At 42.2% G+C, this 21718-nt stretch overlaps 1 protein-coding gene across 2 annotated transcripts in view; it reads right to left on the bottom strand.

Moving 5' to 3' along the window:
• Nucleotides 1–20627, bottom strand: part of LOC140499854 (uncharacterized) — a 262845-nt gene extending 242218 nt beyond the window's left edge. For both annotated transcript variants that reach the window (XM_072601753.1, XM_072601754.1), the window contains exons 1-2: nucleotides 20278–20627; nucleotides 9929–10537 (exon numbers count right to left, since the gene is read on the bottom strand). In XM_072601753.1, the coding sequence (XP_072457854.1) occupies nucleotides 9929–10537; nucleotides 20278–20353 (685 nt within the window). In that variant the 5' untranslated portion in view covers nucleotides 20354–20627. The remainder of the gene's footprint in view (nucleotides 1–9928; nucleotides 10538–20277) is intronic.
• Nucleotides 20628–21718: the final 1091 nt, after the last annotated feature.

Raw genomic sequence — 21718 nt, 5'->3', positions numbered from 1 at the left:
GGAAAGTGGGGGATAAGGGCACAAGCAGGGTGGGGGGGATGATAGAAGGGAGGGCATGGGGAGGAGAGTGCAATTCGAGGTCGACACTCATGGGGAGGGATAGGATCAAAAGAGAATAGAAGTAATGGGGGACAGGATAGGATGGAGGGAAATATAGTTAGTCCTATACAACACAACTATTATGGAACTCATTTGCAAAACTACACAGATTTGGCCTATATTGAATTGCTTGCCTTCCAAAGGGAAGAGGTGGAGAGGGAGGGAGGTAAAGAAGTTGGAACTCAAAGTGTTAGGATCAACTGTCGAGTAATGTTCTTGCCACTAGGAAATAAGAAATACAGGTAAAGGGGTATAGAAAGCTATCTGGCCCTACAGGACGAAAGAGAAGATGGAGACAAGGGCAGAGAGGGATGATAGAAGAGAGAGCAGATTGGTAATAGGGGCAATTAGAATGCTTGGTGTTTGGGGGGGGAGGGGATAAAAGAGGAGAAAATTTGTAACCCAAAATTTTGTGAAAATGAATGTTAAAAGTTAAATAAATAAATTTAATTAAAAAAAAAAAAGATGCTATGGGACTATTAAGTGACTGTTCCTCTGAGTCTAACTCCAGGTATGGATAGCAAGAAAGATGGTCTGAGCCTCCAGTCCATGATGCCAGTAAGCCTGTGAGATGCTGGTATGAACTGCAAAAGGTGATCTCATAGGAAGGGTGGGAGAGCAGCTGTTCAACCTGGGCTAAGGTAGGAGTCTCCTGACTCAATTTCCCCACTGACACCTGGCAGACTTCAAGCTTGACTGAATGCAAGTTGACAATCTACTCCTACCTGGAACTGACATGAAGTTGGGGAGATATTGGTTCCCTGCAATGTTCCTACTCTTAGTGGCAATTTCCTATAGTCAAAAAGTTTGTAAGCTTAATACCAGTTCTATTAAATTATAGATTGTTGGTAGGGGAACATCCAAGTTTAAGTCTAAAATTAAGCTATTACGTTTAGGATTTTAGACCAACAACAATAAGTTAGGGTCCTTTAATTCTTAGTAATACTGTGGAGACAACTAGGTCAAGGGCTTGTGAAGTTAGCATACATAAATATTATTTGTGTCTCAGTTGGTTAGTGTTTAAAAAAATTCTTTTGTGGTCTATATTGTAAATGATTTAAAAAGAAGTAACACCTGACCAAAAGTTGTAATTGTTTTATGTGATATGAACTGTGTTAAAAATGAAAAATAAAATAAGATAAAATAAAAACTATTTCTTTGAATATTATTATTTCCCCAAAGGATTACACTCAATTTTTCTGGGTAGGTGATTCTTGGTTTTAATCCTAACTCCTTTGACCTCCAGAATATCATATTCTAAGTCCTCCAGTCCCTTAGTGTAGAAGCTGCTAAATCTTGTGCTATCCTGATTGTGTTTCTTGGATTGTTTCTTTCTGGTTGCTCGAAATATTTTCTCCTTGATCTGGGAACTCTGGAATTTGATTACAATATTCCTGGGAGTTTACCTTTTGGGATCTCTTTTAGGAGGTCATTAATGGATTCTTTCTATTTTTATTTTACCCTCTGGTTCTAGACTATCAGGGCAGTTTTCCTTGATAATTTCTTGAAAGATGATGTCCAGGCTCTTTTTCTGATCATGGCTTTCAGGCAGTACAATAATTTTTAAATTATCTCTCTGCATCTATTTTCCAGGTTGGTTGTTTCTCGAATGAGATATTTAACATTGTCTTCTATTTTTTCATTCTTTTGGTCTTGTTTTATAATTTCTTGATTTCTCATAAAGTCATGAGCTTCCATTTGCTCCATTCTAATTTTCAAGGAATTGATTTATTTAGTGAACTTTTGGACCTCCTTTTCCATTTGGCCAATTCTGCTTTTTAAGGTATTTATCTCATCATTGGCTTTTTGGACTTCTTTTGTCATTTGAGTTAGTCTATTTTTAAGGTGTTATTTTTTTCAACATTTTGGGGTCTCCTTTAGTAAGCTGTTGACTTTTTTTTCACGATTTTTTTGCATCATTCACATATCTCTTCCCAACTTTTTCTCTACTTCTCCTGCTTGATTTTCAAAATCCTTTTTGAGTTTTTCCATGTCCTGCGACCAATTCATATTTTTCTTGGAGACTTTGGATGTACGAGTTTTGACTTTGCTGTCTTCTTCTGGTTGTATGCCTTGATCTTCCTTATCACCAAATTAAGATTCTATAGTCTGATTTTTTTCTGCTGTTTGCTCATTTCTCTAACCAATTACTTGATTTTTTAGTTTTTGTCAAGGTAGTACTCTGCTTCAGGGGGATGGGGACTGGATTGTACTGTTCCAAGCTTCAGGGGTTTTGTGCAGCTGTTTTTAGATATACTTCTAGGGACCTATAAATTTTTAGCTCCTCCAAGGTGGTGTGAACAAAGAAGAGGCATTTACTCAGCTCTTGGTCTTGTCTCTTTTCTGTGAGTGACCACAAGCACTCTTTTCTGCTTTTGAACTGTGAGGATTCCCTTTCCAACACAGCCACAACCTCTACCACACCAGCATTCCTCCTCACCCCAGGACCACCACCCAGGACTGTGACCCAGATCAAAGTACAAGCAAAGCTAGGGAATCCTGCCTCAGTGTCAGCAAAGAAATCCCTGGAATCCCTTCCTGATCAGTTGCTCGATCCCCCCACCAGCTGTAGGCCAAGAACTCTGGAACCAACCACTGCCACTGCTGCCACAGCTGCTGCCCAACTGGGAACAGACCACACTACTCTCTCTCACATAGGTCTGACAGACTTTTCCTAATGACTTTCAAAATTGTCTTTGGCATTCTTGGGGTTGAGAAATCTGGAAACTGCTACAGCTGCCAGTGATTCAGTCCCCTGAGACCTGCTCAGGCCCTGTCTGTGCCAGAGAGGTCCTCGCTAGACTGCGCTCTTCTCCCACCCCAGTGCAACAGACCTTTCCTATTGACCTTTCATGTTGTCTTCGACTGTAAATTTGTTTCACTCTGTTACTTTGTGGGTTCTGCTGCTCTAGAATTTGTTTAGAGTCATTTTTACAGGTATTTGGAAGAGTTTGGGGGAGAGGAATCCCTGCTTTACTCTGTCATCTTGGCTATGCCTCCCTCAGTCCTATATTTTGAATTGTTTCCAGTATAGTTCCATCTGAGTGTGCTATAAGTATCTTAAACTCAACATGTCTAAAGTGAAGCTCATTTTAGACTTAACTCAACCTAACTTCCCTTTCTGTTAAGTGTATTGTCATGCTTCTCATCACCTGGATTTGCAACTCAGGGTTTATCCTTCACTCTTCCTTATCCCTTGCCCCTCATCTTGCCAAATCTTAAAGTGTTATATAACTACTATCCATTATTATTTTACCCAATCAGTTGCCAAGTCTTAGTGATTTTATCTCAACAATAGTTTTACATCCATTCTTCCTCTCTATTCACACCCTAGTTTTGGCTTCCATAACTTCTTGACTAGATTATTACAATAGCCTCCTGAGTTGTCACCCTCCTTTCTGATCCATCCTCCCCTCATATTCCTAAAATTCAAATCTGATTCTGTCAACCCCCTACTCAAAGTCATTTCATAACTTCCTAGTGTCTTAAGACCTTACAGCTTGGTAGTGCAGGGAACAGAGCTCAGGATTTGGAGTCAGGAAAATCTGAGTTCAAATCCAGTCTCAGACCCTTATTAGCTGTGTGACCCTTGGCAAATCTCTAAGCCTTTCTCTGCCTCTATTTCTTTATCTTTAAAATGGAGAGAATAATAGCACCTATCTCTTATCCTCTTGTGAAGATTAGATGAGATAATATTTATAAAGTGCTTAGCACAGTGCCTCATTTACAGTAGGCACTTAATAAATGTATATTCCCTTCAAGTAAAAAAAATTACAGAATTCTAGATATTAAGGCTGATACTATAAGCCAATGAAGAAATTAAAGATATCTATAGTCATGTGAAAATATGCTTTAAATCACTATTGATTAGAGAATTGAAAGTCAAAACAACTCTCGGGTACCACATCACATTTGTCAGACTGGCTAACATAACAAAACAGGAAAATTGTAAATGCTGGAGAAGAAAGATGTGGGAAAATTGAAACACTAATGCATTGTCAGTGGAGTTGTGAACTGATCCAACCATTTTGTTGAGCAATTTGGAACTATGCCCAAAGGGCTTTAAAAATATGCATACCCTTTGACCCAGCAATACACTTCTATTGCTGTATCCCAAAGAGATCATATAAATGGTAAAAGGACCCACATGTACAAAAATATTTATAGCAGCTTTTTTTGTGATGGCAAAGAATTGGAAATTGAGGGGATGTTCATCAATTGGGGAATGGCCAAACAAGTTGTGGTATATGAATGTAATGGAAAATCATTGTTCTATAAGAAATGACGAACAGGTGGACTTCAGAAAAACTTGGAAAGATTTATGTGAACTGATGCTGAGTGAAGTAAGCAGAACCAGGAGAACATTATACACAGGAATAGCTACAGTGTGAGAGGACTGACTTCTCAGCAATGCAAGGACCCAAAATATTTCCAAAGGATTAATGATGCAAAATTGCCATCCACATCCAAAGAAAGAACTGTGGAGTCAGAATGCAGAATGAAGCAGACTATCTTCTCTTTTGTTTTGTTTTGTTTTTCTTGGGTTTTTCTCATTCACTATATTTCTTCTATGCAACATGAATAATGTGGAAATGTGTTTAATAGGAATATATGTGTAGAGCCCATATAAGATTGCATGCTGTCTTGGCAGAGGGAGGGAGGGAAAAAAAATTTAAAAGTTATGGAAATGAATATTGAAAACTGAAAACAAATAAATTAATAAATTTGGAAGAAAAAAGTGATGAGAGGTGGACTTCAGGAAAACCTGAAATGATGCATATGAACTGATGCTGAGGGAGCAGAACCTGGAGAACATTGTACATAGTTACAGTCACATTGCGTGATGACTAACTTTGATAGATTTAGCTCATCTCAGCAAAGCAAGGTTCTAGACAACTCCAATGGGTTCATGAAGGAAAGTGCTCTCTATATGCAGAGAAAGAATTACAGAGTCTGAATGCAGATCAAAGCATACTACGTGCTCTTGCTCTTTTTTGCTTTGTTTTGTTTCTTCTTTCTTGTGGTTCATTCCATTGGTTATAATTCTTCTTTACAACATGACTAATGTGAAAATATGTTTAATATCAATGTATATGTGGAGACATATTGGGGGAAAGGAGCAGAGGGAAGGGAAGAAAATTTAAAACTCAAAAGCTTATTTTTAATTTAGAAACTAAACTAAACTAAAAATAAATAAATAAATTTAAAAGAAAAGAAAATATTAAATCCTTAGTCTGACATTACCTCTAGCTTATGGGATCTCTAACTTCCTCCAATATACAGTTCATGTCCCAGCTCTTACACAGGGTCTTCCACTATATGACTCCTGCCTATGTTTCCAGCTTTATTTCAGGTTACTCTCTTTCCCACACACTTCATTCTAGTCAAAGTGGCCTGCCATCGTTTTCCTGTGCACAAAATTTGATCATCCACCTCTGTGACTTTGCCTGGGCTATACCCCTTGACTAGAATGCCCTCCCTGTTCATCTCTAGCCCTTGGAATCTCTAGCTTGCTTCAAGATATAGCTCAGGTAACATCTCCTGCACAAAGCCTTGCCCTTGTAGTGACAGGAACATGGTTGGTTGGTTGGTTGGTTGGTTGGTTGGTTGTTTCTCAAAGAGGACCAAAATGACATCACCATGATAAACTCAAGTTTCAGTGTGTCTAACTGTGGCTCATCAGACCAATACAAGCTCGGGACACTCTACATAGATTGGGCACAGATAGTCCGTGCAAACATTTGGGGTGGATACTCCAAATTCGTGCTTCATACATTTACTTTGTGCTGTCTCAATTCTGTTTTGCTCATAGAGCACAGCACCCTTTCTGATGTGAGCACTTCATACTGAGCAGTCATGTGCCAGTGTCTCCCATGTCCCACAATCAAATCCAAAGTTCTTGAGAGAGACCTTGAGTGTCCTTGTATTGTCTCTTCTTAACACCGTGTGATCCACCTGCCCTATGCAATTTCTCCATAAAATAGTCTTTTTGGCAAGCATACATTTTGCATTTGAACAACATGGCCAGCCCATCAGAGCTTCACTCTCTGAAGCATAGTTCGAATTCTGAGGATCACCTGGCAGGATAAGGGAGCTGAACTGCGAAGCAAGAGCAAATAGTATGCTTTGATCTGCATTCAGAACATGGAAACACTTAATATATGCTTACTGAACAACGGATTGCTACTCTCCAATCACAGAGGCTTGGGTTTCCATCAAACCTCATCTCAAATCCCACTTGCCCTAAGAGGCTTTTTCCACCCTCGATGAGTAGTATGCCTTCCCCTGACATTGGCTCTCATTGATTGGCCAAAGATAATCCTAGCCCAAACTCCACTTGGTCATTGTTTGGGCCCTGGTTGGCTCGGGGTTAATGTAAATAGCAGTTATTTCTGTGACCAGAAACCCTGAAGGTCTTCTCCTCCCAGACTGATTTTTTTAACTAGGTAAAAGAGGCCATTTTCTGCCTCATTTCTTGCCTAGCCTTAATCACCATTGCCTCAGTCAAACTAAGACTTGGTAAAGACCTGAGCTTGAAAAGGCCAAGGAACCTCGCTGAATCCTGGACTGTCTCCAGTTGTCCTGATCTATATCTAGCCTACAGACCCATATGACTCTGGAGAAGAGAGTGAGGCTGGTTACTTTGCAGAGCCCTCCCTCACTTAAATCCAATTCACCTGCATGTCATGGCATCACTTCCCTGATGTCATGGGCCTCTTTGAGAATGAAGAACAAACAACAACTGTCCATTTCTGCGATGTGGGGTATGTGTGTGTGTGTGTGTGTGTGTGTGTGTGTGTGTGTGTGTGTGTGTGTGTGTGTGATATGTTTATAATTTGCAAGTGTAGTTATTTGCATGCTATCTCTCCTGTTAGAATGTGAGTTCCTTCTGGGAAGGGAACATGCTTTTGCCATTCTCTCTATCCCCAGCACTTAGCACAGCTCCTGGCATACAGGAAGTAGCTAATAAATGCTTGTTGACTGATTAGTTTTTACTCTGTCTATACCCTATGATCTTCCTCCACTTCACCCCATCGCCACCCCCAATTGACTTCCTAAGGATGCTTCTTAGAGCTGAACAACAGACAGAAAGAACATTGAGTGTTTCCTAAAATTAATACAAGGGCTCGGGAATATAAATGTGCTAGGATCCTGAGGCATGGGAAACTGGAAGCACATTTCTCTTTCCCACAAACATGAACCCAGGGACAGATCAGCTGTCTACCCAAGGCAAGGAGAGAAGCCCCAACAAACCTCTGAGGGGAAGACTTACATGAACTGATACAGAGTGAAAGCAGAAGAACTAGGAGAAGAGTTTATACAAGGATAACAGCATTGAAAAAATAAACAACTTTAAAAGTGTCAAATCAACTCTAACCATGATCCTAGAGGATCAATGATGAAGCCTATTGTCCACCTTCTTACACTGAAGCAATGGACTTCACAGTGCAAAAGAAGATACATATTTTGGGGTCTGGTCAGTGTGCAGATGTGTTTTGCTTGACTATACATGCTTGTTACAAGGTTTTTCTTTTTCTTTTCCAATGTGAGAAGAGGGGAGGAGTAGGGAGAAAAAGAAATAGATTTTTGTTAATTAACAAATTTAATTTTACTTTTAAAAAAAAGGAAATTCCTAGGACATTGTGAACTTCTGGAGCCAGGAGAGGACGATTTCTTTGTACCTAAATCTACGTTTCCCATGCAGGATGTAGAGGAGGGGGTCTCTGGTTGGAAGCACAGGGCAGCCATGGAAAGATAGAGGGACAAACTATTTCCCTCTTTTTTACCTGACAACCACTCCTTTATCTTCAGTGCCTTTCAGATTCCAAATTGTACTTCAAGACTCAGCTCAGGGATCACTTCCTCCATGAAGCCTCCCCTGAACCACCCCTTGTCCTGTCATTAGTGATCTCTCCCTTCTTAGAAGTTACTAGAGCCCTTCATTCTAGCTCTCCTCTAGCCCCCTATAATCCTTGTTTTGTATTGTAGGTCCCTGTGTACTGATCATGTCCCACCACCACCACCAGAGCAGAATATAAAGTCATTGAGAGCAGGGATTCTTTTGTTTCTGAGTTTGTATCCCAGCGTCCTACATACAGAATGCATCATGCATATTTCAGTAACCTGTGATTTCTTTTGGTGCCCAAAATAGCTGATCTCAACCCTTCTATGAATTAGTAGATAGTCATCAGGTGTCACTGTGGCTGACCAATGCATTATCCTGTCATCAGTCAAGTGATGAGAATGTCTGGACTTCATGAGGCTGGTCCTCAGATGATGGATGTAAAGCCAACATCAGATTCATAATGAAGTTTTTCTAGATTGGTAAGGTCTTCCCAAGCAGATATTCCACTTATTTGTATAGCCTTTGAGAAGCCAAGGTCATCTCCATGATATGATAAGGCTTTGGTAGAAGACTTTTCTGGACTGAAAGCACCCACTACACAGAGTGAATGCTTAAGAAATATTGAAGAAAAACTGAATTAACCAGTCCTCAGGGTCCCTGAGGAAAAAGGAAGGGATCCCTCTAAGACCAATCTGATCCAAAAAAGCCCTGGGATTACAAAGCTAGAGAGCTTTGGCATCATATCTGTCAATGAGATCTCTTTGTAGATGACAAATGGGTAGAGTTCAGAGAAACAAGAGAATTGCTTGAACTGATACACAGTGAAACAGGTAGAAGCAGGTGACTGCCAGACATGTAAATCAAATGATTCGATTTGACCACCAGTCATGGAAATCCAAACATTATAAAAATCAGAATTCAGAATAATGCAAAAACGCTTTGATTTCAGAGGACTAGTGATGAAACACATTTTAGTGCTAGAACCAGAGCTAGACGACTCAAGTTCGAATCCTGGATCTGCTGTCTACCAGCCATGTCACTTCTCTGACCTTCAGTTTTCTTATTCACGGAATGAAGGGATTGGACTAAGGAATCTTTAAAATCCCACTCAACTCTAAATCTGAACTCCTCACATCCCTCCTTTCTCTAACCATGCTTCTCCATCCTCTCAGACTCTCCTAGAAATGACCATGTGTTCGAGTCTTCCTGGGTTTGCCCCTGCCCCAAGGGCGATGCCGACAGAATTGGAGCTTGGGTACCTAACCCACTATGATTTTGAGGTCAGGGAACCCTACCCCCTCACCAACTGCAATTAGATGGATGGACCTATATGGAGGGAGGCAGTGTGGGAACCCGGAACCCTGGCCATGAAAGGGGGCTAGTATAGCAGTCAGTCAACAAGCATTGGTTAAGAGCTGGCTCTGTGCCAGGCCCCATGCCAAGTACTGTGAATACAAAGAAAGGCCAAAGCATGGTTTCTGTCCTCAAGGAGCTCAAATTCTAATGGGGGGAGATAATATGTAAACAGGTACATACAAGATATAACCAGAACAGATGGAAGAAGTAACCTCAAAAGGGAAGACACTGGGGAAAAAAACTAGGACAGACCTTACACAGAAGATGTTCAGACTGAAGTGTTTAACACTTGAGAAGGAGCAGTTGATTGAAGGGTAGAGGGACATGTGGTTGGTATTTATCCCCCAAACTGAAATATCCCCCATTCCTATGGTACTTTCTGGCTGACAAATCATTATTTATCACAACAACCTAGAAAGCCAATAATACAAGGCAAATGTGGTCTCCATTACTCAGATGGGGAAACTGAGTCTCAGAGAAGTAAAGTGACTTAGCCAAAGCTTTCTGCTAGTTACCAACATTAACAACATTCACATAGGATTCTTCTGACTCCAGTTCAGTCCTCTTTTCCATTATTCCACGTTAAACAATGCAAAAACAACCTTTTCCAAATATCCAAACACTTACCCTCTGTCCTCTGCTGAGCTGCAGATGTGGGGGTTGTCAGAGGCCCTTTATAGTCCTGGGATCCTGTGGGGCTATGGCCTTGGCCCTGAGATCTGAAATCTAGGCCCTGGGGTCTGGTACTCAATGAGCCCACTAGGCCTGGCTGCACCAAAGTCCAGGACGGGGATGTTGGTGTGATGCTTCCTAGTTGCCTCCTGGCATCATCAAAGGACCAGTCTTCTATCTCAGAATTGACAAAGGATATCTTTTCTTTCCTGGTGTTGCTAATAGAGGTATTCTTTGTCCCAGCATCAACAAAGGATGGCTCCTCTGGCTCAACATCAGAAAAGGAGTTAGTCTCTATGGCAGCCTCATCAAGGAAGTGCTCCTTTCTCCTGATAGGAATCTGGGGGTATGCCTGTGAGAGTCTGGCCCCTGATGTCCTGGATGGACCCTGGACCCTGCTCAGAGGTAGGGGGCCCTCTGGCTCAGTGGGCAGGGCACTCAGCAGTCCCTTGGCTGTAAATCCCAATGTGTCCACATGGCTATGATCCAGAACTTCTGGGATGGGCCTTGGCATTCCTCTCCTGGTGTTCTGCAGGTCTGTGGCTCCTGTGTGTGGAGCAGCTCCTGAGAAAGGAGACGAAGAAGAGATATCCTGGATTTTGCCAATCATGAAAATGATCTGTATTATAAAACAACTTTACTAAAAAAAATAAGGAATACAGAGATAATGAAGTGCGCTTGGGAGATCTGGAGCTAGAGAGTCCATGTTCAAATCCCCATCTGTCACTCACTATGTGATTTAGGGGAAGTCACTTAATCTGTCTAGGCCTTGGTTTTCTTCTCTATAAAGCAAAGCAAGTCAGACTCGGTACCCTCTAAAATCCCTTTTGTCCCTAAATCCAGGGCTGGAAAGGACTTCAAGGGATATAGAATCACAGTTCTAGAGCTGGAAGAGGCCATTTAGCCCAATTCCCTCATTTTACAAAACAGGAAACTGAGGTCCAGAGAAGCAAGTGACCTACCCAACATCCCACAAAGTAGCCAGAAGGACATTTGATTCCAGCCCAGAGCTCTTCTCACATCACCACACTAATCATGAAGGATAAGATATATAGAGCTAAAAGAGACCTCAATGATCATCTGATACTTCATTTTTACAGATAAGGAAACCAAGACCCATAGAGATTAAGTGACTTGCTCAGGATCACACAATTAATAAGTAGAAGAGCCAAGAAGTGTCATTTCTTCATGTAAAACAGAAGTCAAGAAGGAAATGGTGGCAGAAGACATTTGAGTGATATAAGAAGAGAAGAGGGGAGGAGAGGGAGCTCTTAGCCAATGGCCTCAAATTTTTCCATGAAATATGAGTCAACAGAAACAAGAAGCAGTATTTATTATTTATGTATGTATCTATTGAGCTTTTACAATGTGTCAGGCAAATACCTTCCCTCAAAGAGCTTAAATTCTAATGGGGGAAAAGAACCCATAAAAAGAAGCCGCAAAGCAAGGAATGCAGGTGGGAAGGAGGAGAGGAGGTATGGGGAAAGAAGTCTAGAGAGTCAGGAGAGGAGTCTGAAGAGTAATCAAGAAATAAACCTCTGGCTAAGGGCCCTTCCTTAAAATGAGAGGAATCAACCAATCAGAAGAAGGAGTCACTGGGGCAGAGAAATGTTCTAGGGTAATGAGGTTGGAGCTCAGTAGAGAAAGAAATCTGTAGAGTCCAGAATAGAGCCAAGAGAGGGAAGAAAACACAATTCTCAGTTAAGAGGGTTAAGGAAGAGGGGGAGCCAGGGGAAGTTTGAGATGGGCGAAGGTTTGGAAAAATCACTGGGGTAAGTAAGACAGTAAGTCCTACCCAAAGGATTGAACCCAGTTGAGATTATGTAACCAATTTGCAGCAGACCTACTCAACATGGTTTCACAGTTTTCCTCAATTTTTTTCAGCAACATATGAGTAGGAGTAAAGGTAACAGATAGTGGAAATAATGCAAGGATGGGGCTTATGAGGACAAGGTCTTTGATGAAATAAAAGAACTAGGAACTCAAGAGAAGAGGACAATGATGAGTTGAATTGGGTCACCAAGAGGTAAAGATGGGGAATGGATCAAGAAGGTGACCAGAGCAGGGGTGATGGACTGGAAAACAACTTAGGGGTCAAGGGATTGGAGGCCCTGATGAAGATGAAGAACAAAGCTAAGGGTCTCAAGACAGAGGCAAAGATAACATAAAGAAAGCACTTTGTCCATCTGAAAAAATGGACAAATGTCAGCTTTATTAATTACAAATTGTCTCTACCAAACTTCTAGACTTTTGGAGGCTCTGACTCAGGGTAACTGCACTGAAATGACAGAGTTTTTACTTTGCCTTCCTTTAGAAGACCAGGCTTCAGGAGGTGCAGTGATGGTGAGAGCATCAAAAGACTAAAGGTCTAAGGATTGAGATGGGAGAAGAAATGAAGGAAGGGAGAAGGGGATAGACCAACCAAGAACAAACCTTACTTAGTTCAATATTTGGCTGAGAATAAGTCTTGAAAGCAAGAAAGGATAAAGAAACATTCTCCTCCTCCCCTTCCTTTCCTTTCTTCTCCCTGTTCTCTTCTCTCCCTCTTCCTTCATCTACGTTTTTCCCCCTTTTCTTCCTTCTCCTCTCCTTCCTCCTCCTCCTTCATCTCCCTCTCTTTTTCTTTTCAGAGGCAGCCAGGTGGCACAATGGAGAAGTCATTGGACCTGGAATCAGGAAGAACTAATTTCCAACCCAGCCTCAGACATTTGCAGGGTACATGATCCCGGAGCTGTCCACCTGTCATCCCTCATCACATGATCAACCCACCGGCTTTCCCCTTCAGTGATGACCTCTTCCACTCCTGTTTCTCATCGGAGCTTCTCCCTAATTACTATTACAGCCTGCTCTCACCCACACTTTACCCACCCTCTGTGGAGAAACTCATTCTTCATTCTTCAGAGACATATTCCAAGTCTTGGGGCAGCTAGGCAGTACAGTGGATAGAGCACCAGTGCAGGAGTCAGAAGGAACTGAGTTCAAATCTCACCTCAGACACTTGACACTCACTAGCTGTGTGACCTTGGGCAAGTCACTTAAACCCAATTGCCTCATCCTGGCTCATCTCCAGTCATCCTGATGAATATCTGGTCACTGGATTCAGATGGCTGTGGAGAAGTGAGGCTGGTGACCTGCGCAGCTTCCCCCTCACTCAAAACAAAGTTAAGTGCAAGTCATGTCATTATTTCTCTGATGGCATGGTCTTCAGCAAAGAAGGATGAACACAATTCCAAGTCTTACAGATATACTGTAACCTCAGCAGAATGTTAATAATACCAATGGCAAAAATAACACTTCCAGACACTTCCTCAATTGCTGCAAATCACAGCCTATCTGGACCTGTTTATGCCCAGTGCTTTTTCTCTGTGTCCTGCCATAAATCCATCCAATGGACCTGAAGCCTCTCCCTGTATCTTTTCATATTTCATGACTACCATAGCAACATGTGGACTATCCAACTGTTTTCCCTTATTCTGAATACATGAACAACCCACCTTGTTTCCTAATCACATTATACCACTTCTTATAATTAAGTATAATAATACAAATTTATATCATTCTGAAAGGTGGGCAACTAGGTGGTAGGGTGGATAGAGCACTGGATTTGGAGTCAGGAAGACACAAGCTTCAGATACTTACTAGTGGAGTGACCCTGAGAAAGTTACTCAACCTCTGTTCACCTCAGTTTTCTCATCTCATTTGTAAAATGGGAATAACAGCACCTACCTCCCAGGGTTGTTGTGAGGATCAAACGTAATAATATGCATCAGGAACTTTACAAACTTAGAGTACTTTACGTTTATGCCGCTAAACACTTTTATCAACCAGAGAAAGAACAGATCAATAAATTTTAAACAATTTTTTTAATCTAGAAAACCAGCAAATTGAAAATTCCAATTAAATTTTGACCTAGAACTCCTAAAAATCAGAGATTAATGAAATTAAAAGTAAACTATTGAATTAAGGCTTTTTTTAAAATTAGCTAGATAAACCATTAGCTAATTTGATTTGTAAAAAGAAAGAGGATGCACTTTATAAAGCACTTAATAAACATTAGCTAGTTGCAAAGTACTGGTATTATAATTACTTTATGCCTATAATATTTGAGACTATATGAAAGACCTGTGATGTCATCAGATCAAGGGCTGTGGGAGGGAATAGACAAGAGTCCATAGGATGGGCCAGTAGAGATAAGTTTTGCATCATTGGACAGAATGCCTGCATTCATTAAATCACAAATCCAATGGAATAAAGGAGAAATTCTGCTTGCAACCTGTCTGTGGCTTAGGAGAGAAGTCCTAAAAATTGACTGAGCCCCTTAGAAGTTGGGTGGTTTATTCAGGTCACAAGTCAATCTGTTTCAGAGATGGGAAGCGAGCCACCCAGCACCCTCTCCACAATGTGAGGCCATGCTGCATCTCAGTGCCCACAGTCTTGTCATCCATTGATTATTATTTCTCTAAACAAAGACAGCTCCCATTTCACAGAATTCTGTAAGAATCTGAGTCAGATGTCAGAGCTGGAGCTTGGCAGTCAACCATTCCCACCCATGCCTAAACATAGAATCCCCTCCACAGCATACTGGAACTGGAAAGAGATGGAAAAAGGTTAAAGATGGCTGGCCTGGGGCCCTTCCTCAAAGGGAAAGTTCCTGGAAGAAGTCAGCTGTGAGAGAATTGGGCCTCAGGGTAGAAGGCTGCTCGAGGGTGAGGCAGCCTCCAGTTTCGGAGGCAAGTTTCAGGGGGAAAAAGGCTTCACTGCAATCATGCTGGAGTCAGAGAGTCAGGGGCAGAGCAGAGAAGAATAAAGTCTTAAAAAGCCCTTTACTAACTAATGAAAATGTGAAAATATATTTAATGGGGATGTCTGTGTAGAGTCTATATCAGATTGCATGCTGTCTTGGGGAGGGGAGGGAGGGGAGAAAATTTAAAACTCATGGAAGTGAATGTTAAAAACTAAAAATAAATTAAACTAAATAATAATAAAAATTAATTAATAAAATTAAAATTAAATAAATTAGCTTTAAAAAATAAAGTCTTTTCCTTTCCCACTACCCTAGGAGCTGGGCAGTGCAAGGATTTTTATCATTTTCAGCTGAGGAAACCAAAGGGCTTACCTGAGGTCCCACCAAAATTCTAACCTTAGTGTCCAGCCCAAAAGCCATGAGGTCAGTGTTCTTTCTGCTACATTACATAGTCCTGAGCCAGAGCCCAGGTTTGGCTGCAGTCTCTCTTCCCCATAGCACCATTCCACCCCACTCCCACCTACTACCCCCCAGGCCCCTTACCCTCCCCCCATAGAAATTCCTGCGCTGGGGTGGATCTCTCTAGTGGCCCGCCCTGGGGCTTTAGTCACAAGAGTGAAGAGGAAGAAATTATGAGCACAGAATGGAGAAAAAGCGTAAAGCCAAGAAACCACAATTGTGTTTCTGCATGGCTGGCTACAAGGTATACGAAACTCCCTCAAGTGTGGCCCAGAGACCTCTCTGGGTCAGTAACGATCACACTTCCCAGGAGACACCCAGCATCACCCAACAGCAAATAATCGGTCACACCCAGTCACTGGGGAGACAGCCGGAGGGTGACAGGTCCCTGGGTGCTATCATCTAGTCTTCAGAAACTGATTACTCAGGCAAAACCTAAAAATAGAATATCAGCTCCTCACCCATATCCAGAGGGAAGAGAAGGGAGGAGAAAGAGGAACAAGCATTTATTAAGTGCCTACTGCATGCAGGGCCCTGTGCTAAGCCCTTTACAAATATTATCTCAGAGGCAGCCATGCAGGGAATTATCCACACCCAGAAGCACCACTCCAAACCTTACTCTCTTCCCCCACACCCACACTCCAACCGGAACTCTCCCCCTCCAGCCAATAGCCACCCAGACCTAGCCACATAGTCTACAGACACCTAGCCACAGGCACATTTAGAAATACACATATGTCCCCCTTGAAATCTGACACACCAAACACATGGATGAACACAGGCAAACACACAGAAATAGGACCGTAGAATCCTAGTTTAGAACAGAAAGGGGCCTTAGATGTCATCTAATCCATCTTTTTTACAGATGAAGAAACTGAGGTCGAGAGGTATCAGAACCAGAACTGAAGCTCAGATCTCCTGACTCCAAGTCTTTCTCCGGATGCAGGCTCTGCCCCCGGATTTTCACCCAGTATTCAGGACCTCCCTCTGCTTCCCAGATCCTCACCCAATGGTAACATGCAGGCAACCAGACTCATGCAAATACATAAGAACACACAGAAACATCTGTACTATAGAGGATAATGATAATTCTTCCTATGTGCCAAGCATTGTGCTAAGCACTTTACAATTATTATCTCACTTGATCCTTACAACAACCCTGGGAGGTAGGGGCTACTATTATCCCCATTTTACAGATGAGAAAACTGAGGCAACAAAGGTGAAGTGATTTGCCCAAGGTCACACAGACATTAAGTGTCTGAGGCTGGAATTGAACTTGGATATTCCTAACTCCAGGCCTGATGATCCAGACATAAAGCTGAGTAGCTGTCCCTCTCTACAGATAGACCACATTTGTAGACATGGCAAAATATCCTTTAAAATAAACAATTGTGCCTTTGGGGCAATAAATTAGAGAAAGGCAATCATCTCAATCAAACTGAAACCTGGGAAAGACCTTAGCTTGAAAAGGCCAAAGTCTCCTGCTGCATCTGGGACCATCTGCAGTCTATGTCTGGCCACTGGACCCACATGACTGCAGAGGAAAGAGGCTGGTGACTTTGCACAGCCCTCTCTCTCACTTATTCCCTTGCAAGTCATGGGATCAACTTCCTGATGTTATAATCCTCTGAGAACAAAGGACAAATAATAGCAAGATAAAGACCTAAGGCTGTCTCGGTAAATGTGATTCCAAGTTTTTTAAAGGTCTGGAGGAAGCTAATAGGAAACCCTTAAGACCATGTGGATATTGTGTCTAACACTTGTGCTATGAAGGTTGACATAGAGATCCTGGAAAAGGGGAATTTGGACCCCCTGGAGCAGAGCTAAGTAAACCAGTCCACCAGGAACTCCCCAGGAGTGGCTAAATGTAGCATGTGGAATACAGAGGAAGCAAAAGAGGGAAGGGGGAAGGGAAGGCAACCCTTCAAAGAGCCATGGGCTACTATAGTGACCCCAGTAGCTCTGCTACCCAACTTAAGAAAGAAACTCTGGGGAAGTTAAAAAACCCTGAAAAGGAAACTGAGTCACCTTATAAGAGTAAGACAAACAGTAACAGTGAAAAGCTCCCTTTCCCAAGCTTGAATATCAACCAGTCACCAATTCCCCAGAAGTCTTCTCCCATTAGCAAGAATCAACACTACACCAGTCCCCAGATCCAGGGTCTTCCTTCCCTTCCCCAATGCCTAATTCTACAAGGGACAGATAAGAACTCCTTAAAATCCCATCAGACTTTACTGTTCTGGGGGGAGAGTATGCCTACATTCTGTTCAGGATCCCAGTAGATCCTCCCAACACTCCTCTGAACACCTGGAAGAGCTGGTCCGTTTCCATCATTCTCTCTGACTGACCCTGACTGTGAGCATTTCTATTTAATAAAATTGGATTGTTTTGTTATCTTGTTGTGAGCTCCGTGTTTGTTGTTGTTATCCTGGAACTTTTGAAATTCAAACCTTCCTAAATTTGTATGGACACAAGTACATGCATGCCCCTTTCCAGCATCCCTCATACTCCGTCCATATCACTCTTCTGATGTCTCCATCCCTCTCTATCCTCTCTCTCTCCATTGTGCCCTATGGAATCTCTATTCTGTTTTTAACGAACTGCCCTGGTCATTATAACTGTATATTTCACACTTTTTTCCATCTCTTTGCAATCTCAGAAACCTGGTTTTTCCCAAAAGTCACTGCATCCCTGGCCTTCCTAGCCAATACTGGCTACCTTTTCTCTCATCTCCCCTTTCACATTGGGCTAGGAGGAGGCATATGCTTCTTGCTACTTGCTGCCCCTTCCAGACCCTCCCTTTGTGACTGCCACTCAGCAACTTCTCCTCCCCTGAGGTTCATTGCATCCAGACAAATCTCCATACCCAGCTCCCTATGGTTGTCCTCTCTGTCACCCCCACCACCCCAAGGTTAATCGCATTCCTTTCTAGAGGATTCACAATGTTCTCCATTCTGAACCCTGCTCTCCTTCTTCAGGACTTCAGTTTACCTGTTGATGTCCTTTCAAACACCCTTGCTTCCCAGTTCCTCGGCCTCCTCATTCCCTATCGCCTACCTCAGATACACAGGGATGGCCAATCACTTGATCTCATCATCACCCAGATAGTCCTCTGAAATCCATAAATGAAATTTTTCTTCTGGCCGTTATTTCCTATCCTTCCAACTCTCCCTATATCTCACCCCTCCTTCTTCTACATGCAGGGGTGAGGAACCTGAGGCTTCGAGGCCACATGTGACCCTCTAGGTCCTCAAGTATGGCCCTTGGAGTCAGTCAAAGGGATGCACTTGAGGGCCTAGAGGGTCACGTGTGGCCTTGAAGCCGCAGGTTCCCCATGCCCACGTCTAATTTCATTGCAAACTCCAATCACTCCACCCCTTTCCCTGTTTTCCCAGATCATTACTAAACTGACATCACAATCTTCCCTTCAAAATCTTGACCCCATAATTAACCACTTCAACTTTATACTGCCCTCTACCCTTGAATTCCTTGTCCCTTTTTTGCCACTCCCCCCTTTCCAAACTTAAATACTGGATTGCTCCCATGATCTGCTTTTTCTGTCCCTGCTCATATTCAACTCAATGTCACTAGAGGAAGGCACATAACAATGCTGGCTAGACCAGTACAAATTTATGTCATCCCTTTTCCAAGAGGCCTTCAGTACTGTGTACCAGCCTTTTTATTCTTTCCTGATTGACTATTGGAATCTAAATAGCATCTGTTTCACAGCATAATCATCATCATCTTTATTTCCATAATAATCTGGAGGATATCCATAACCACCTCTACCTCCATGGCCTTAATCTCTTGTTGGAGGAGACTTCTCTTCTCTTCTGAAGCCATCTATATCTCCTCCACCTCAAATTCAATGTGTCCAAAAAGAAACTGATTATCTTTCTCCCTAAGCCTATCTTTTCTTCTAACTTTTCCCTTTCTGTCCAGGGCATCATAATATTTCCATTTCAGTTTAGAACCTGAGTCATCCTGTACTCGGTACCCTCACTCACTACCCCCAACCACTCAGTTTCCAAGTCTTGTTGAAAGACTTACTCATTCCCACATTCAACATTCCCGCCCACAGGTACCATAGATCAGGTGCTTATCACCTCTCATCTGGACTATTGTAAATACCTACTAATTTGTCTCCCTGCCTCCAGTCTCTCACCTCCCCCATCCTTACTCCACAAAGCTGCCAAAGAGATATTCCTAAAGCACATGCCATTCCTCTGTTTTAGAAGCTTTAGTATCCCTATTGCCTCTGGGATTAAATATTATTTCCTATATTTTTCATTTAAAGCCCACCACAATCTGGTTCCAACTTGTCTTTCTAAGCTGATTACAAATTACTCATACACTCTATGTTCCAACAATAATACATTTTTGACACCCATGACATGTGACATTCCTTTGCACAGGCTCTCCCCCAGACCTGAGTTGCCCTGCCTTCTTACCTCTGTCTTGTGGAACCCTTACCATGCTACAAGGGTCAACTCAAATGCCATCTCCTTCTGAGAACCTTTCTTGATTTCTGCAATTATTTCAATCTCTTCCCACAAAGATACTTTGTGCTTATTTCATATTTTTTCATTTCATTTACTTATTTGTATAGATGTTGAATTCTCCCAATACAGTACAATGCTTTTGTCACTGTATTACCAGAACCCAGCACAATGTCTCAAGCCATTCTAAGTGTTCAATAAATATTTGTTGATGACTGGGTAGTTCCATGACATTCTGTGTTTTAAGGCTCCTTACAGCTTTGATATTCTATGTTCTAAGACCCTTCCCAGATCTGACATTTCGTTTTCTAAGAGTCATCTAAACTCTTATATTCTATGTGCAAAGATCTTTTCCAGTTTTAACATACTATGCTCCGGGACTCTTTATTCTCTGACCCCCAGTCCAGAAGCCTTTCCCATAGCCTCCAGATAGCATTCACCTTACTCATCCCTCCACTCCATGAAGGATGGACATGGTCACATTTCCTCACTCCTGTACAGAAGGCAGCTGTGAGCAGGAAGCCTGTGCCAAGACTTGCCCCTGCCCTGGGTACAAAGCCAGCTCTCCCTTCCCCCATCCCAGGATAAAAACAAGCCTTTACCTGAAAGAAGGCATCTTAGCAAAAGCAGAACAAAGAGCCACTGGTGGCTTCTGGGTGAATGCTCTGCCCAATCCATTCACTGCATTAGGAAGATGTCTCAGCTGCTTCTTCCTGGGATCTAGTGGAGCTAATGGGGTCTGCCTTGAGCCCACGTCAGTCACACCAGTTCCCCTCACTGGTTTCGAGCCTTCTCTCATGGACATGTTCTGCCCCTCCTTCTCCAAGGAGGAAAGAGCCAGACCTGGCAAACAGCAAACCAAGGGTTGAGTTCATACCCGGGGATATCAAGTATTCTCTGCAGGGGAAGCCTAATCCCCTGCCAGGCTAAGAGAATCCATACTTTCTGGGCTGGGCTTAGAAGGGCATTCTTCACTTTTTCCCATGCCTCACTGACTTTCTCTTGGCCTGTTGGCTTATCTTCCTTGGTCATCTATTGGACAAAAGAAGAGGTGGTGCCCAACCTTATTGCAGTCAAGTTCCCGTCCTAGTTACACAAACGTGCTCTTTTTTTTCTTTAACCAATCTGTCAGACTAGATGATGAACTTCCAAACAAGCAGGGGCAGTGGGGACAGCACCAAAAACAAAGGGCTCTAGACCAATAGAGTCTGAGGAAGTTTTAAATATATGCTGGCCAGGACCCTGGATAGTTCCCTGGGAGAGAAGTTGACTTAAGAGTTGACTTGGAGTCAATATGAGAGTTTATCTCTTTACAGACTTAAGTTTGTTTAGTTAGATAAAACTCAAACCCAAATCTTCTGACTCAGTGTTCTGTGCTCTTTCCACTAAACTGCATTGCCTCAGTGTATATAGGATTCCTGGATTTCAAAAAAGCATTTGACAAAATGTCTCAAGCCATCCTGAGGGAATGGTTAGGTGGGATCACAAAAGGGTGAATGACCAGATTTCAAAAGTAATGATTAGTGGATTGATGTTCATCTGGAAGGAGTTCTCAAAAGATGTGCCCCAGGGATCTACTTTTGGCCTAGAGTCATTCAACATCTTTATCAATTATCTAGATGAAGACATATCAAGTTTAGTAGAAGACACAAAGCCATGAGGAATAGATAATCCATAGGACAAAAGATTCCTGACCCAAAAAGATGTCATCAGACTGAAATAAGTCAAATCTAACAAGATGGAATTTATTACACACTTGGACTCAAAAAGTCAGCATCACACAAAAAGAACAGAGGGACCTTGGATAGACAACAATTCATGTGAAAAAGACCTTTGAAGGCTTTCATGGGCTAAAAACTCAAAATGGCAGACAAAAGAAAAGGTAATCTGTTCTTGTTTTACATTAGTTGGGTGGCAGTTAAGTGGCCTAGAGATTAGAGAGTTAGATGTAGTGTCAGGAAGCCCCAGTCACTTCCTAACCAGGTGACCCTGTTTTCTCATCTGTAAACTGAGAGGGTTGGATTCAATGACCTCCAATGTTTC

The sequence above is a fragment of the Notamacropus eugenii genome, chromosome 4 (genome assembly GCF_028372415.1).
Source record: "Notamacropus eugenii isolate mMacEug1 chromosome 4, mMacEug1.pri_v2, whole genome shotgun sequence".
NCBI classification, from domain to species: Eukaryota; Metazoa; Chordata; class Mammalia; order Diprotodontia; family Macropodidae; genus Notamacropus; species Notamacropus eugenii.
The sequence above is the reverse complement of the archived record's forward strand: the minus strand, read 5'-3'. Positions and strand labels throughout refer to the sequence as shown.